At 33.6% G+C, this 18,831-nt stretch overlaps 1 protein-coding gene and 1 pseudogene across 1 annotated transcript; both read right to left on the bottom strand.

Moving 5' to 3' along the window:
• Positions 1-6,151: 6,151 nt before the first annotated feature.
• Positions 6,152-10,264, bottom strand: LOC134726237 (mucin-2-like; annotated as a pseudogene).
• A 572-nt stretch (positions 10,265-10,836) lies between these two features.
• On the bottom strand, positions 10,837-18,591 carry LOC134724771 (uncharacterized). Its single transcript, XM_063588004.1, has 4 exons — positions 18,534-18,591; positions 15,252-15,346; positions 12,908-13,241; positions 10,837-11,401 (listed from the first exon to the last, which is right to left on the bottom strand). Exons 2-4 carry the CDS (start codon positions 15,306-15,308, stop codon positions 10,896-10,898), a joined length of 897 nt encoding a protein of 298 aa, XP_063444074.1. The 5' UTR covers positions 15,309-15,346; positions 18,534-18,591; the 3' UTR covers positions 10,837-10,895.
• Between the last annotated feature and the right edge of the window lie 240 nt (positions 18,592-18,831).

The raw sequence follows: 18,831 nt of genomic DNA, 5'->3' as shown, positions 1-18,831 counted from the left end.
CTCAGTAGGTTGCTATGCAAAATAGATGGTTGCTATTGAAATTTTATGCATACTTTTCTACTCAATTGAATACACTTTTATATGACACTTTTTATGTCAGTACAAATGAAACCATATGTGCATTTTTTTTTATGATAGTGACCCCTATTAGGTGTCAAAATTTGTAATTTTTGTACAAAATAGCTTCCGAAACAGCATAATGTTGAGTAGCTGCCACCAATAAAAATTCAATAGTCTACCCAATTTTATTTTTTCTTTGAATTATATGAGTCATTCATTTTTGTCAGTATCATATTTTAGATAATATAAATCTGGATTTTTTACATTATTGACCCAAAAATTGTGTATTTTTTGTAAAATTTATATACTTGAACCCTTTAACTTCCTGTTACCATAGCAACCATAAATAAACATTTTTTTAAGAAAAGAGTTTTTTTAGCTTATAATTTTAAGATTATATACAACCAATATTCTTTATTCTGATATTATATTTCATGTCGGAATATTCTGTGTTTTTTTTTTACCTCAAATAGTGCCTCAGATTCACTAGTTTCTATGGTAACCATTATTAAACTGTCAAAAAAGATTGTTTTCCCTCAACAATGATCGTTATTGTTTGTCTTATGATCTTTTAACAGTAAAATGTTTCTTTTAAGCAAGGTTTGATGACTTTTGATTTTTTTCACTTTCCACTTGAAGCTCTATGCTTATTGGCACAGCCTCTTAATGTTTGTGTCATTTTAGTCGTTGGTGGATAGTTGTCTCATTGGAAATCATACCACTTCTTCTTTTTTATATTGTCAACAATGCATTTCACTTTAAATTATTTAACAATGGCATTGTAAATGGACACAATAATCATTTTTTCTAAAAAAAACTTATATTCATAACACGATAATTTAGAATTATAATAGCTTGTTACTTTAATGTAAACAGTAGATGTGTCTCATTGGCACTCACACCACATCTTCCTATATCTAGAAATAACTTTTTTTATGAAAATATTCGAATATGTCAACTAAATCAGTGATACACGAAAATCAAGTTATATTCTTTTTCATATCCACACTCGTTATTTACGTTTTAAATGCTCGGGTTCAAAATGTCCATACACGATACAGATAGCACGTGTACTTGATCAGTATATGTACATAAGTAAAATAACATAGACATTTTAAACCCGAGCATTTAAAACGAAAATAACGAGTGTGGATATGAAAAAGAATATAACTTTATTAACTCTAAGGACAGACATTGATGCGAGACTAAAAGAAAAAAACTAACCCCCAAACACACAAGAAGGCATACAATATCCGTTCAAACCACCATGGAAATAAAGGATTGAAATCCACGAACCGCAACAAAAAATATGATAACATAAACATGTTGTTGTTTTCTCACTTAGAACATTTACTCTCTTACCAGTTTCTCAATATGAATTGCACAATTCCATGGAACCGAGGACATTTTTCTGCGCCAGACATATTTGAGAAATTGGGAAGAGAATACATGATAATACTAATCCAGTGAAAGTAAAATTACATCTTTATGAAACAATTCATATTCCACTGTTCCAGGTAAGTTGGAGGGTTGGGAACCCGCTTACATGTTTATCCCCGCCACATTATTTATGTCTGTGCCTGTCCCAAGTCAGGAGCCTGTAATTCAGTGGTTGTCGTTTGTTTATATGTTACCGCCATATTTGTTTTTTCGCTCATTTTTTTACATAAATAAGGCCGTTAATTTTCTCGTTTGAAATGTTTTACATTGTCTTATCGGGGCCTTATATAGCTGACTATGCGGTATGGGCTTTGCTCATTGTTGAAGGCCGTACGGTTACCTATAGTTGTTAATATTTCCAATTATAGTTAACGTTACCGCCTTCAACAATGAGAAAGTGCCATACCGTATGGTAGGCTATCAAATGCCCCGTCATATAAATATAAACTCACACCACATCTTCCTATATCTATTTACAAAATATACAATTAACGAACTCTTTTTTTACAAGTGTGTTATATTCTAGGCCTGTCAAACTTTGGGCCTCAATCGCATTTGATACATCGTATTCAAACTTGTTACATGGACGCTAGTTGCTGTTAATCTTGTTTATTTCGTGTAACTTTTTTGTCCCATTTCAAATCCCTTCAGTTTAAGTACATTTTCCAAAATAAAAAGGAAAAATAAGCTTGCTTATTCCACAACACAAATGTAGGTAGCATACCCACCGGTAATCACAAGTCAAGAGAGGCCAAGAGCAATGCAGAATATAACCAATATTAATATTTGCTCAGTTAAAAATTGAAATCAATGTAGACTAATAAGTAAGAACGTCTCTTTAAAACATGATCAACATAATAATGTTTGTCATGTATAAATCTATCAACTTTCGGTCTGTCTGCACCTTTTCTTAAACATTATCAATCAAATGCATATGCTTATTAATTATATCAATATTTCAATGTCTATTTAATGATAGACATAATTTAAATTATTGATAAAATTGACAAACACAGAAGCTTTGCTTTCAATTGTCCTAATTTGATTCAACTACCGTATACACCAAACGTATACTAACTGTTACTTTTTTATTGAGTTAAGCAATTCCAATTCCCAATTTATGTTTTAAAGTTTGTCCATCTATGTTGTGCTGTTACACCATTGTTTCGGATTATGTAGAAGGTTTGATACCATTAAAACGTTAATTATTTGCACCTGTGCTAAGTCAGAAATCTGATATTCAGTAGTGGTCGATTGCTGATGTGGTTCATAAGGGTTTCTCGGTTTTTATATAGATTAGACCGTTGGTTTTCCCGATTGAATGGTTTTACACAAGTAATTATTTGGGGCCCGTTATAACTTGCTGTTCGGTGTAAACCATGGCTCTGTGTTGAAGGCCGTACCTTGACCTATAATGTTTTACTTTTATTGAGTGGACTTGAATAGAGAATTAATTTATTGGCACTCATATGAAAAACTTAACTACTGGTAACTTACCCCTATATTTGTATATCTAAATACAATGACACATATGATCAAACAATAAACAACAGTGACAATGTTCCTATTTAATTTCATTCAATGAAAAATGATAGTTTCCTTCTAGGTGCAACTGATTGATAATGGTCTAAAGTCCAAAAAGCTAAAAGGGCCAGGTGGGAGAATTCAAAGTTTGTCTTTACTATAGGACCAAAGTATGATATAAAACAAATTCCCTACACCTAATTTTTAAAAGACTGTCAAAACATTGCTACGGCAATACTTGTTTACTTTTGTGCAAATGGTAGATAATGGTCTACAGTTCAATGGGTCAAAATGTTCAGGTAGGACAACTCAAATATTCGAACTTTGGCCTAAAGGATCTAACATACCGATAGCTACCTCCATTTGTTTAAAATGTGTCAAAATGTCTACGGAAATAATTGTTTACCCACAGGATGCATATTATGATAGGTGATGATCTAAGGTCCAATAAACCAAAATGCTCAGGTGAGACAACTCATGGTTTGTCTTCACTGTATATGAAATAATGACTGAATAAACAGTATAGCATTAAGCAAAGTGTTAACTGAATTCAAGTGTTTATTGGAAGAAACTGGATTAATAATGTTTAATATTGATCATATATATCATCCTAATTATTTATAGACGAGTGACATTAATCATAAATTTTATTTTCAATGCATCACCTAACATACAGCTATATCATATATCATTTGAAAGCACAACATCTTTACTTAATTTTTTGCCCTGTCGTCAAAAATTCGTATGGTGCAGTTTCCGTCAAATCATCACGTTTGTATGAGATGTCAGAATTTTTGCATATTATGTCTTCTGAATAATGAAAGTTTGTATGGACAAATATAAATCTGTTAGAAAAGATGTTAATAGTAACTTATCAAAGCCCTTTGAAATATTAATGACGCTTTATTAATAGATAACGCTGTTTTCTCGAAATTCACAAGTGCATACCAACCTAATTTTGTTTTTAAATCATCTGTAAGTTATTCAACAATCAACCAAATAACATAATTTAATTAGTGCTAAAGATGACATCAGATTACTGCAATTACGCTTGCTTCTTGTAAATCTTACAGCCAATTATAACAACCATACAGTTGCCCAAAATACCGCTATTTGCAAAAAGATAGCCTTTTAAGATGTTTTGTGTTAAAACAATTTTTATGCAGTTGGCATTAGGTTGAACAACACAAAACGTTAAAATTGCATAGATGTTTAAAGGACAGAATACACACTCAGGTAATTCATACTTTTAGGGGAAAAAATTGGAGCAAAACTTTGATTTTTCAATATTTCAATGTTTTCTTGGTTGGTTATACTGCATATTACATTAACTGAGGAAGTAAACATCTTTAAAAGCTAGACAATGAAATATTTTTTATGACTAGTCAAAATAATTTAATCCTACCAAACTACTACCAAATTTTTTTAATGGAAATTATAGCAATCAACAATACATACACTTCCTAAATACTTTAAATATACATACATGTATATATTGTAATATAAAGATGATTAATGCATTGCTGATGTTTGACGCAATTTTTGATTCAGCACTATTGGCTCCTACAGAGTTTAGCAACGATTCTAATATATTATATACATTTGCGGAAATAAAAATTGTGATTAAATTTATTAAGTGTCAGATGTAATCTAAATGTTCATTTCTCTGCTTTTTGCATTGTCGTTGGGTTTAACCTACCATTTGTTTTACCATGTCACGTATGAAGTCAGGACAGAAAAATGACAAGTGTTATCGAATACTTTAGTAGTTGGTTTATATGTATGCTTGCGTGTGTTATAGTTGATGTGTTTCCCTCGGTTTTAGTTAGGAACTCGGACTTGCTTTTCTCAATCGGTGTATGACTTTTTTTTACAGCGATATACTACTGTTACCTTTTTTTATTTAGTTTTTTAATTGGTTTGATGCCGACAAATCTTAAATTATGTTTGTTATTGATCTGACATCGACTTAAATGGATGCAACCAAATGGTTTTCTTGTATTTTGGTTTGTAAGAAGGCATAAAATAACAAAAACGCAGTCTCAGTCCATAGTCCAAGAAAAACAGGTGGCAGCATGACCAAGGTGAAAAATTGGGACAGACAACCAACACATCTTAAAACACTATACCAAAATGTACAAACACGACACAAACCAGTATGGTGATTATAGTTGCTCAGGAAAGGTATTAGGTATTTAATCCTAATTAATTAATCAGAATTATAAATGTTCAGCCATATTTAAAAAATCCATTAATAAAGCATGCAATAGTGGTCTAACATTAAAAGGAAATCGCCGGATTTAACATTAAAAAGCGCATGGCACATACAGTTTTCTTTCAAACATTGAACGAGAATAAACTGCGTAACACGTCTTTCAACATCGGAAAACCAAATTTTGCAAAACATACCTTTTTTATTTCTTTTAAAAAGCTCTTCCTTTACCCTTTTTATGCAAATATGGTTGACCATTATTTGTCGATATTGGCAATATTATCTAGTCAATAAAATCAAAATAATCCTCATTTTCAGATAGTAATGTCTTTGGGAACTGCAAAAGCTTCATTAGAAGGTTTCATATTGACCTATACCATACATGTCATATGAGATGCAGTTTAAAATGATGAAAAAAAACCTCGACCTATTAACGATAAATCTATTATATTTATGAAATACAAATATTCAAACTTGAGAAAATATTCAGATTTTATTGCATTTTCCAAATTTATAAAAAAAAAAGAAATGCAATTTTCTGCACATATAGCACAATCAACATTTAAGGTTGCATTTGATTTGGAAGTATGGTAAAATTAAGTAATGTTCAATTTAAACCTTTGACCTTGATTTTTTCGATTTATTGACGATCGGGGGAAAAAGAAAGAAGAGGTAATAAGCTTTCGAATAATATATAATATAGCCGTATGTAAGGTTGGATACACTAAAGTTGTTTACTAGGCGTCTTATTGAAAGCTACCACTCTCCTATTAAATGAAAACAAAACAAAATGGTAGAAAACATCACTGAAATATAAAAATCCAACTGCAGTATTATATGTCAAAAACTTTATGCAAAATAACGCACTTTAAAAGATTTAAGGCTAACTTTTATTAAGTTCTGATCAGATTTGAATCAGTATCTTTTTCCATATTTACGACGTGGCTTCTTTGCTCTACGGGTCCAATAAGGTTTTTTATAAATTCGTTTTGGTGAGTAAACATGTGTTGCTGTTGGTTGGTAAACAGTTGCCATGGCCGATGGGTAAATATAGGTCTTGGTTGGTTGATAAGCAGTTGGCATAGTTGGTTGGCAAACAGTGGTCGTAGTTGGTTGGTAAATAGTAGTTGGTGTTGGTTGATATAAAGTAGTCGTGGTTGATAGACACGCAGTTGTTGTTGGCGTGACACTTATAGTTGACGTTACTGTGTGATAAACAATTGTCGTGGTTGGAAGGATTGTGATAGTAGTAGTTGTTGCTGTTGGGAAAACTGTATTAGAAGGAGTCGTTGTTGGCAGGACTGTAGTAGTCGTTGATGGTAAAACTGTAGTAGAAGAAGTCGTTGTTGGCAGGACTGTAGTAGTCGTTGATGGTAAAACTGTAGTAGAAGAAGTCGTTGTTGGCAGGACTGTAGTAGTTGTTGATGATGAAACTGTAGTAGAAGAAGTCGTTGTTGGCAGGACTGTAGTAGTTGTTGATGATGAAACTGTAGTAGAAGAAGTCGTTGTTGGCAGGACTGTAGTAGTCGTTGATGGTAAAACTGTAGTAGAAGAAGTCGTTGTTGGCAGGACTGTAGTAGTTGTTGATGGTAAAACTGTAGTAAAAGAAGTCGTGGTTGGAAGGACTGTAGTAGTTGTTGAGGGTAAAACTGTAGTAGAAGAAGTCGTGGTTGGCAGGACTGTAGTAGTTGTTGATGGTTAAACTGTAGTAGAAGAAGTCGTTGTTGGCAGGACTGTTGTAGTCGTTGATGGTAAAACTGTAGTAGAAGAAGTCGTTGTTGGCAGGACTGTTGTAGTCGTTGATGGTGAAACTGTAGTAGAAGAAGTCGTGGTTGGCAGGACTGTAGTAGTCGTTGATGGTGAAACTGTAGTAGAAGAAGTCGTGGTTGGCAGGACTGTAGTAGTCGTTGATGGTAAAACTGTAGTAGAAGAAGTCGTTGTTGGCAGGACTGTTGTAGTCGTTGATGGTGAAACTGTAGTAGAAGAAGTCGTGGTTGGCAGGACTGTAGTAGTCGTTGATGGTGAAACTGTAGTAGAAGAAGTCGTGGTTGGCAGGACTGTAGTAGCTGTCGCTGTTGGGAAAACTGTAGTAGAAGAAGTCGTTGTTGGCAGGACTGTAGTAGTCGTTAATGGTATGACTGTAGTAGAATAGGTCGTTGTTGGCAGGACTGTAGTAGTTGTTGATGGTAAAACTGTAGTAGAAGACGTCGTTGTTGGCAGGACTGTGGTAGTCGTTAATGGTATGACTGTAGTAGAATAGGTCGTTGTTGGCAGGACTGTAGTAGTTGTTGATGGTAAAACTGTAGTAGAAGACGTCGTGGTTGGCAGGACTGTTGTAGTCGTTGATGGTTAAACTGTAGTAGAAGAAGTCGTGGTTGGCAGGACTGTAGTATTCGTTGATGGTTAAACTGTAGTAGAAGAAGTCGTGGTTTGCAGGACTGTAGTAGTTGTTGATGGTGAAACTGCAGCCGCTGATATCATTCCTGAAAAGTTAATAAATTTACGTATAAAACCTATTTAATAGTCAACGGTCTTTTAAGCAAGGGAGATGAATCATTAATGAAAATCAAACTTCCTACAGAAAATAAATAAAAAAGCGCCAACAATTTATAAAAGAGTTTATTCAGCCTTCCAAACAGCCTCTGCATAAACATTTTTTTTTATAAATACTTGCGGGAACAAACGTTTTCTTGATAGCTTACTTATAATACTTGTTACCAAGACATACGGTTACTCTACTAGAACAATTAAACTCATCATAGATACCAGGACTAAACTTTATATATATACACCAGACGCATTGTTCGTCTACAAAAGACTCATCAGTGACGCTCGAATCCCAAAAAGTTAAAAAGGCCAAATAAAGTACGAAGTTGAAGAGCATTGGGGAAAAAAAATCCTAAAAGTTCTGCCAAATACAGCTAAGGTAATCTATGCCTGAGGTAGAATAGCCTTAGTATTTAAAAAAAAATCAAAATGTTGTAAACAGTTAATTTGTAAGTATAACAAAATCAATGATAATTCATGTCAGCACAAACAGTGCTGACTACTGGGCTTGTGATACCTTCGGGGAAATAAATGTCCACCAGCAGCGGCATCGACCCAGTGGTTGTAAATACACAAAATACACTATGTGTAGCAAATTCACTAGCAAGAATGAAGAAACGGGAAATGCTCTTATATCGGTGATTTTTGTCAGTTAATTTTTGTTCGAAACTGATGTTTCAATTTAACTGTTCCAGGCTGAAAGATGGGTGACTGCAGTGACACAAAATATTGAGGTCAGCAACATTCTTTTTATGTGTATATCGCGAGCCTGCAACTCAATGAGGGAAAATAACCACCAAAAAAGCAATACCCACGTAGGAAATATACAGATTGCCTATAGTATACGTTTTTGTCTTAACTTAATTGAATTTCTACATTGTTTTTCATACCATCATACAATTCAGAGACCAAATAACACAAAAATTAACAATTAAATGACAATTAAAAATTAATTAAAACGAGAAAACTAACGGTCTTAATATATCCATAAAAAAGACTCTTAACATTGGACAGCCATATACATACAGAATATTGCGGTGTTACACATGTTAGCGGGACCCCAACTTCCCCTAACATGTGACTGTGGTGTTACAGTCCAATATATGTTCTTATTGGAAAACTGAAATATCTAAATCTAGAAAACGACCGGTGTTACTGTTTACATTTGATTGAGCTAAAGTAAGTTACTTAACGGTAAAAAAATATATTGAAAATTTATCAACAAGGTGATGGTTTATATCCGATGAACTTTTTAAGAAAAAGGTCGAACCGTTCTTTAACATAACCCTGATTTATCAATTTACTGCTGAAACACTGGTTACGGTTTACATTGTATGTGAAGAAGTTGCAAACGCTTCAATACAGAATGAGTTTGGAAAGTATATCCAATGTGCAGATGAAGTTGGTATTCAGCTACTAAGGTTGCGGAAATAAATAATTTCACAATTAAAATCGTCTCTTTTGTCATTGATTCTGGTATTCAGATGAATTCGTAGATCAAATTCGAGGTATTATTCTTTTGTCTTCGCACAGACCTTATGTGTCCAGCAGCAATCAGTGCTAACCTATGCACTATACAAATCTTTGCTTTATTAGACATATGCGCTGCTATTTCTAAGAATTTCTATCCTGTGCGCTATCTGGCTTGTTCTGCCTGTGCACGGCATAACTAGTGCACTCTCTGTTCTAAGGTTTAACGGTTCACGTATCTACCTGTGTACTATAACCGTACAGTCTCATTTGCACCCATTACCTTTTACCCGTAGTGTATGTTCGACATATATACTCCTGCAATCTTATTCGGATACGCAGATATATTCTTATTCAGAATCTAATTAATATTTTATGCAGTGAAAATAATTACCATCTTGCTTCTTATTGATGCTTGAATAATCCTTAAGCGGCCCTTTTTATATATATGGAAGTGTTTAACGACCTTGACTGGCTTTTCAGTCCTCGCACGGTCGGTTCTGTGCCGGAAGGCGTTTGGGGAGCTTTAACATATTTTATGCCGTGGGTCAGGAACAAGTAGTGGAGGACGCATTATGTAGGCCGTCATCTTAGTTTTGGTGAGTTGTTTTTGGTTTGTTGACTATTTTGTTGTTATTTCTTCACTAACGGCTGCTTCCAGGGCCAGTTTGGTCACCTTGGCAGCCCGCTTACCTTGATGATGGAGTACTGGTAGATGTTCTCGGACGCAGTATTATAGATGACAGGAAGCGTTATCAGGACCAAAGCCGCTAGGCAGTGAATTGTAGGTCAATTACCTAACACATAGGATACAGCCCTCGGACTTTAATCGGCATAACACTCTCCATGATACAATGGTTTTAAAGTGCATGATGAAGCGGGTACGCCAACTACTACTTCTATACTGTACGGCTTGGATTGGTTTCTGTCATCTAAAGTAGTAAGTCGTTGAACATCTAACTGTAAACCCTCATCGAAGATAGCGGGTAAAGGGGACCTGGCACAGCACATTCGTTCAGCTGTAATGACTGAGACATGACTGATATGGATATCGTAATGCGACCCTTTTTATGACAACGCATTAGGTTTTATACTAAGTATTGGACCATACCATTTACTTTGGACGATACCAAATATCTTATTCCTATGAGTGTTTGTAGAATACCTATAACCTTTGTTGCTAAAATGTTTGAATGATGGCCCTTATTTTTACAACTACCGATCAGAATATTTCCTTGTTTGCTGATTCTTAATATTATAAATTTCCATAGCAATGTAAACAAAACAAACCGAAAGTACACAACCGATCAATATTCAAAATAAACGAGTTCGCACAACAATGTTTTAACAAGATAAAAGTAATTATAAGTTGAACCCTGATGAAACAAAACACTGGTGAAATATTTTCATCACACTACAGTTGCAGATTTTCACGTTTATAATACGTTTGCATGGTTTGTTGTAATATAGATTATTTTTTATTTGTGAAATAAAGGTACGTTTTGTAAGGCAAAGACAGTTTATTTGACACAAGTGAAAATGAAAAATGAAATTTAATGTCAAATCTAAATAAGCTGATACGTAGGAATGTTATAAGCTAATCAATAGTAGTTACTAATCATATCAAATTCGACCATTTAGGTTAATTTGTCTGCATAAACGGTTTAAGTCGAATGGTTAGATCTCTTTGTTGTGAACCACTACCATACCCCGGCATGGCACTGGCTGAACCGAACACACCGCTAGTAGATTGTAACTGCGATGTAGCCGGCACCGGCTGATCGTAAAACTTATAGAAATCAACACTTTCTGATGTATGGTTAAGATGACCTGTTGATTTGAAAACTGCATCCATGTCGCTCCAACGCTTTAAAGAAATTTTCAACCTAGTTTCAGATGTAATTTCATTAAATTTTGGATTTTTTACAAAATTTTCAAACGATTTCCTGGAGGCAATGGTTAGAGATTCTTCTAGGAAAGATGTTAGTTGATATAGTTCTGCTTGTAGGATGTTCTTGATTAATTGTTCAGAAGTTATTTTATCCCCAATGGCTTTAGTTTTCTCTGCAAGGAACTGATCAGCCTTTCGCAGTGTGCTGGACGTTTGATATTCATCTGCCAGAGGAATCACCGATTGAACTGTTTTATCTATAAAAAAAAATACCAAGATACATTTTGATGTAGGCGTATGTAAATGTTATGTCGTTTGCAACAATAAAGGAGACAACACCAGTGTTTGACAGTATGGCGTCTGAAATCGAACTCAAAAGTATAAATGAAGGACCTTTCGTCTGAATTGTAAACAGGCCAACCAAGTAGAAGTGATAGATAACTTTATATTACAAATGTTAATATAATGGAATTTTATACGACTGTCATACAAGTGACATGTTTAGCTAGCTATACTAGTATATAATATCCGCAGGCTTAATCCAACATTTTCTACATAGAAAAATGTCTGTACAAAGTCAGGAATAAAAATATAGTACTGTCTAGTCAAGGTCGTGAAATACAAATGTACCATCCTCGTCGGTTTAATATAATGCATACTTGTTAAGTTAATTGCGTGGTGGTACACTTAAGTTGAATATTGAAAATTGAACCTATATTGCTGATGTTGGTAGAGAGTTATGCAAATGTTGTAATACGCAGTTGTTGAAAGCGAATACCACCTTTAAAATAATGCACAGTTTATATAGTATAAATTAGTCCGAACTGCAATAATGTCATTTTTAATGACCAAACGCTACTAAATTACAGAATTAACTTCTACTTCCCTAAATACAGTTAACTCTCGTTGTCTCGAACTCGGTTGACTCGAAATTTAGAAAGAGTCGAAGCTTTCACGTGGTCCCAATCTTTGTTAGATATAAATGTATGTATTTGGAGTCGAAATTTGATGAGTCGAAATTTCAGATGAGTCAAACTAAATTTACGGTCCCAAGGTCAAAATTCATTAAATGTAATACAACAATTGTGTAATTGCTTAAAATTTATATGGTCAATCTCTTCTACATTTAAGAAAGAGACCGATTTCATGGAACCTCATAGAAAGTCTGAAATATTTTTGCTATGACGTATAACTGAAGTGTCTTTGTCTTTGAAACGATTTTTCCCACAGAAAACGCAATTTCTTTCAGAGACCGTTATCGATCTGTGACGATGTGCTTTCGCACATGCGCAGTCGAAGTACTGCTCACGAAATTAAGAAGGGTAACAAACTACTGAAAATTACATTTTTATATACCAAACTTTTCTTAGGTTATTTAATATTTTTATTTTTCAACCAAGATGAATGGGCTCTTTTGAATAATATTCCTCATTCTTATATCTTTACAAAATAGAACTAAATGCATTAACCGTTTCATCATCATTACTATGTCCACACTCTATGTCTCAACACTTGTCCAATGTACCACGATTTCGCGGGCATCTTCTAGACTAAGTATTATAAAACTAAGAAGATTGCTAACAAACCAAATGAAAAAGAATTAACAACTATAGCATAGTTAGTCTAGTAGATAATGATTTCTACAATAATGTATTAAATCCTGCATTTAATAACTACCCAACCCCTCTTATTCTGATATTTAGTAGCAAAATAAAAATAATAATGCACAACATTGGTGAACACCACAATACACTCTATGTTACCTGTTAATTTTTCATCAATTCCTGGTAAAGTGCACCTTAGAAAGTCAACAAAACTGTTCAGGTCTTTTCCTTCCAATTCTATTTCCTGTTTATCTTTTTCTTTAAAGTCTGACGTAAACATTTTCTCAAATACTGGTGACTCGGCCATCAGCTGTTCTTTGTTCACGTGCAGTTTTATATTTTCGATTTTAATTATTAAATCGTGCTGAGAAAAAAGAGACAAACGCTTTTTGTTGTCAATCTCATCAGTACATACATCATGCCTCTCCACGGGTGTCTGTGGTGCTTCAACAGGTGACCCAAACAAAAATCCCGTAGGTTTAGCGCCAAACATCTGAAAAGACAAACATTGATTGTCATACGAAGTGTGTAAACCGATGTAAAACATACAAATTAAGTGAACGGTAATAAAGTTTTTTTCAAGAATGAATATGAGCAATTTTTAAATTTAATTTGAAATTCATATTAACTTTGTTTTTCAAATAATTTGATTAAATAAAACATTGTTATACAAAAGATGTTTTTTTTTCTCATTTGAGAAAGGAGTGGGTCGGGTAAGGGCCGATTTTGTCATCAATTTTCAACTTCATCTAACGAAATATTTTAGACTCTTTTTAAACACTTAAGTGTCTATTTCAATTGATTTAATTAGTTTATGTGAAATATTTTAACTGATTAAGTCATTAAAAACGCTCCGTCTCAAGCTTAAATATGAAAAATCTATCAAATATGGCAAAAATCGTCACTTCCAGATGTGTTTTTTGTCAAAAATGAAATTGGCCGCATCCGTGTTTATCCTCAACCTTTATATATATATTATGTATTATCATCAAATACTACTAACGTTTCAATATTATGAATGAACACGAATGCGGCCACTTTCATTTAAGACGGAAACCGTCTAAATAAAAGTTTAACTAAAATGCTGAAATTGTGAAGATTTCAGTAATTCAGCATGACTTAATGATGCTAGTACCCGATATATGTGCATTGTTTTGTCAAAAACAGCCCATATTTATGTAGCAGCATTCTACTTTCCAATAAATAGCTTAACGATAACATTTTCATAATTTTGTAAAACTGCTATATTTTGGGCCCAAAAACACAGGCACTTGTTTCTATCCATAGGAAGGTCGACTATCCATATAAATATTTATATGGATAGCCTACCTTCCTATGGATAGAAACAAGTGCGCCCAAAAAGGGTCTTACTGAACCTACTCCTTTCATATTTATCAATAATTATTGCTTGGCTTTTTTATTTTTCTTACTATAATACTGTTTGGATTTGCTCTTTATTTAAGGTGACATTTATTGACTCAACCCTTTCCATTTTGTTTGTTTTATAATGCGTATAATATATATTTTGAAGATACACACAGACATACGAGTTTTGTCCGACATTTTAATGACGACGCACGGACGGACAGACGGACAGTTAGACTACGGTATAACTTACATCGTCTCATTAACGGGCGGGTAAAAAGACTTGTTATCTTAATATTATGTGCTAGCAGTAGAACACACACAGTTGATTTTTTTACCTTTTTCGTACAAAATGAAAGATTTAGTCCAACTTAGTTTCATAAAATAAGAATTATCAACATAAAAATAAACGTCATGAATTATAAACAAATTCTCAGTAAAATATGATTCAGCTTGAAAAGTAAGCTTATTTATTAACGACATGTTTCTTAATAACTATTATATTTAGGATTTGAAACAATATTATCACAAAGAGTGATTTATTTTAGATCGATTTATTTATTTATTTATTGATTGATTGATGTTTAACGCCACTTTCAGTACTATTGAGCTATTTTGTGGCTTAGGTAGCCGGAATGCCGAAAAAGAACCACTGAAAACATACAATCCTAGTCAGTTTAGATTTAAAGTCATGTTCACTCCGCGCCTGCCACGTGCGGTATTCAAATTCACAATATTGTTGACTGGGTAGTGATAATAGATACTTATTTTACACCAATGCATTTCTTCAACTTACGTTTCGCTAGTATAGATGTTTCATATGCAGACTATGGTGGTGGGGGAGGGGCCGGGGGGGGGGGGGGGGTATGGTTCATGGTTCACTGGGTTCAATCTCATTACAAAACGTTTAAGGCATAACATGTCCTAGATAACTTAAATTCCAATGAATTTTATGTTTAGGTAAATTTGAACTGGACTGGATTTATCAGTTCACTTTTTTCGTCCCTGCGACAGATGTTATTTTGTTTTATACAGTTGAACTTTAATTGATATGACCCATTCGGGTATAGATTTTAAATCACATACTATCTTCATGTATCTATTATCTCTATATGTTACATGTCAATTCAATTATTACCTGGTGGTCCGACTTCTGAGTTCTTAAATCTCTGTGGCGCCTTCTGGATTTACGCATAAATGTTCACTGCAAACTCCAGTTTAATTTTTAATTTTCTAAAATATAAAATGTATTCGACTGTTATATTATCTAGAGCATGCTTTGTCTTAATATTTTCTAGATACTCGGGTTTATCTGTACTCAAGAGCGAATCTTCAAGGTGAAAATGCAGTCAATCTAGGGAACGACCATTTGATATTCTGGGGTAGGAAGTGTTGATGGAGGGGAAATGAATCTTCAGAATTCCAGACTGCATAATTATACAGTCATATAGTGCATACATTCTTTTCAAAGTTGGGCTGTAACTAGCATCTTGAAACTATTTCATAACATTCTTCGCCGAGCTTTAAAAAAATTTACAAAGGGTTTAGGAGCCGCTGAATGCCCCTAGAAACTATGGAACAAATTATGCAAAATCGTGCTTTCTGTGCGGTTCCCACTTAATCTTAAAACGCAAGTTCTATTTTAATAATTGTTTTTGACAATATTTTGGTCTCAAAGCAAAATGCATAGATTCAGTGAAAGACTTTAGTCTTTATGAATAACATCACACGACCAATATGTAGGATAAAGCAAAAATGTCTTATAATATATAGTTGATATATTTCCCTCGGTCTTAGGTGTCAGACAACCAATTACTCCCTCAAATTTAGAACGTATGTAAAAGTAGGCCTACTCGGGACAAAAAATAGTGCATTTGATGTCATTGTTTACTAAAACTACCCAACAAATTTGCAGAAATGAAACTTTTGGTGAAAGAGAAATATATTGGGACCATTTTGAGCCCAAATTTACTTGTCTATGAGTTGAAATTAAAAATTGAGGATTAATGCGCTCCATAGTATACTAATTTAAGATTTCAAGAAAACCAGGGGTTATTTTTAGTGGTACATCCATTCGGAAGGTCTCTTCTTTCTTATATGGCTTTAAAGGTATGCCGAAAATTGGCATGAAGAAAGGTGATACCTGTACGATTCAGGACATACCTGGTTTGTAAGAGGTTAAACTTAAGATAAAAAAATTAGAAAGCTATGAAAATTGCAAAATTTGGTTGAACAGATAGGGACTTTTAATTGGTGGTCTGACACCTCTTAGTTGTAACCCGGATTTGTTTTCTCTCAATCGATTTATGACTTTCGCACAGCGGTATACTACTGTTGTCTTAATTAATAAAACATTTCAACTACAACTTGATGTAGCTTCTAACTTGGATACAACTAAAAGTAGTAAAGTTGTAAAATTAGCTAAAAAATCTCTAATAAAAACGCATAATCAAGTTTTAAATAAATTTGTTAAATTACAACAGGTGAGTAACACTAAGAGAATACAGAAGTGCACGCAATAAACATATTTTAAAGACAAACTCTTGAACAGATAAAACACAAAAAGACGAACAATTAGACAAATAACACTGAGAACTTAGAAATAAATAAGAAACATGGATCCCGAAAAAAAACCCAACAGTGGCTACGTCAGAGGGAGAACAGAATAGCTTCTTGTAAGACACTCGCCGTGAAAACAATTTGATGTATATATATATGGAGACAAGATTTTGGTTTTGAAATGTCTTACATGAGGCATTTGCCTCAATTTAGCAACGGCCCTGTAACAAAAGTGAGGTAAGTGTTCCTGAGACAACATTACATACCTCGAATTAACTGAAACACATTTTCAGACATTTTAAGACGGTAATTTTAAGTATATTTAAATAATATTTAACTATTAATAGTAAAAGATTTAGGAAGTATTCCGGAATTTTAATTTGAAATTTTGGTTTAAAAAGATGAATTTCAAGAAGAATCTGGTGCCATCTCATACTTTCGAATAGCATTTATAAAATGGCTTAAAAGACCTGTAGAGTTATTTATTTTCAATACACTGCAAGTCAGGTTATTTATTTCCAAAAAAAACCCTTCCCCCGAACATTAAAAGGTCTTCCCCTTGTCCCCTTAGCCAAAAAATCCACGTGAACAACTTTATTGCCATAGAAATTTTTGCTTTGTTTAATTGCTGAAGTATGATCACCAGGCTGTAATCTCTAGATAGCTTTAAATTCTAAGGTACGGACCATTTGATTTTGGGAGAAAAATCTTGCCCAATTCTTTTCTAAATTAGAAAAAAAAACTTTCAACAGATCAGTATAAAAAAACGGATGTAAGTTTTTTTTCGCATGTTAATCCCATGCCACCATCAGAAAATCAATTGGGTCCCTGCCTTAACTCTTTTTGGTAGATAGATATAGGAGAATTAATTATTATTAATTTACTTATTTTGTGATTTTTAATTAAATTGTTTTTAACTAATTAAAAGAGAGGGGTGTGACTGGAATGTGTCTTGTTTCACCGTTCTGTTATACGGAGGACAGCGACTGCATCTTGCCTGCTGGATGTGGCCTCAGTATAACAGAACGGTGAAACAGACACATTCCAGTCACACCCCTCTCTTTAGTTAAATTGTCAATTTGGACTCAGTCGTAGCCTTTGGTTGATTTTGGAGCCCCTCACGTCTCTTGTTGGGTGAAACATTTCAACCGTACATGAATATTTTGGATAAAAAATGCTGTTTTGTATTTTTTCATGTTTGTCGTATTTTAAATTTTCCATTGAATGCCGTATATATCTTGTTTACAACAAGACATCTGTGAGGTTATGCTAGCTAACCATGCAACAAACGAAAATTGTCCATGTCATTTGTTTACCGACAAATCTCACATCCAATATATTGGTACATACATTTGGATCCTTCCCTTCATTTTATAAATAATAGATGCAGTTAATGGGGAGAATATGGCATCAACAATTGTCAACCCTTACAGTAGTCCAAATAATTATGACGTCTTGAAAGGTTATTACAATTTAGAAGTAAGGCGTCAAAGAAAAAAAATATAATAGCCTTTCAAGACGTCATACTTATTTGGACTACCCTTACAGTAACACTTTAGTTAAACATCATATTATATGCCCCACGACATGAACTGTGTAATAAGTGCATTTTACACTAATTTTCATGTTTTTTTTAGCCCCAAAAAAGTTCAAAATTTATTTGCTACGCTCGGCCAAATATTTCATACTACGCCTCCTCTTTCCAAAATCCTGGATCCGCCCCTGTTGTTGTTCTCTGGCTCTATTATGATACATATGACTGCTACAAAAATGATTTCACTTCAATTTTCAAAATGAATTTTCTCTGTGACTTCTATAAAGCTCAAAATGCTAAAGTTATTAAATTCAAGTACAAAATTACCTGTTTCAATTTTCTTAAAAATGGTGTACCAGGAAGTAAAACATGAACCCTGTTTCCGTAAACAAGTAGAAGCTTTTTTAAAATGCGTGCCCTTCATTTCAGATGTGATGAGATTACTCGAATTGGTTAGTTTGATAAATAAATAAAAATCAAGAGTACTCCTTCGTAAAAGCTGATATTAAATGATCTGTAGGGTTCATTGAAGAATGTTTAGTTTTCTGATCTCCAATCTTATCATTTGTCTACCTTCCCATATTTTACTCTACTTATTTCTAGAGTTATTTTTGATAAAGTCTCT

The sequence above is a fragment of the Mytilus trossulus genome, chromosome 7 (assembly GCF_036588685.1).
Source record: "Mytilus trossulus isolate FHL-02 chromosome 7, PNRI_Mtr1.1.1.hap1, whole genome shotgun sequence".
Classification (NCBI taxonomy): Eukaryota; Metazoa; Mollusca; class Bivalvia; order Mytilida; family Mytilidae; genus Mytilus; species Mytilus trossulus.
The sequence above is the reverse complement of the archived record's forward strand: the minus strand, read 5'-3'. Positions and strand labels throughout refer to the sequence as shown.

Bases quoted from the DNA above. Each gene is read 5' to 3' on its own strand.
- LOC134724771 (XM_063588004.1), bottom strand. From the start codon at position 15,308: ATGCGTAAATCCAGAAGGCGCCACAGAGATTTAAGAACTCAGAAGTCG. The intron at 13,242-15,251 runs GTAATAATTGAA...TTGTCTTTTCAG, and splicing joins CTCAGAAGTCGGACCACCAG to ATGTTTGGCGCTAAACCTAC. The intron at 11,402-12,907 runs GTAACATAGAGT...TTTTTTTTATAG, and splicing joins AATTGATGAAAAATTAACAG to ATAAAACAGTTCAATCGGTG.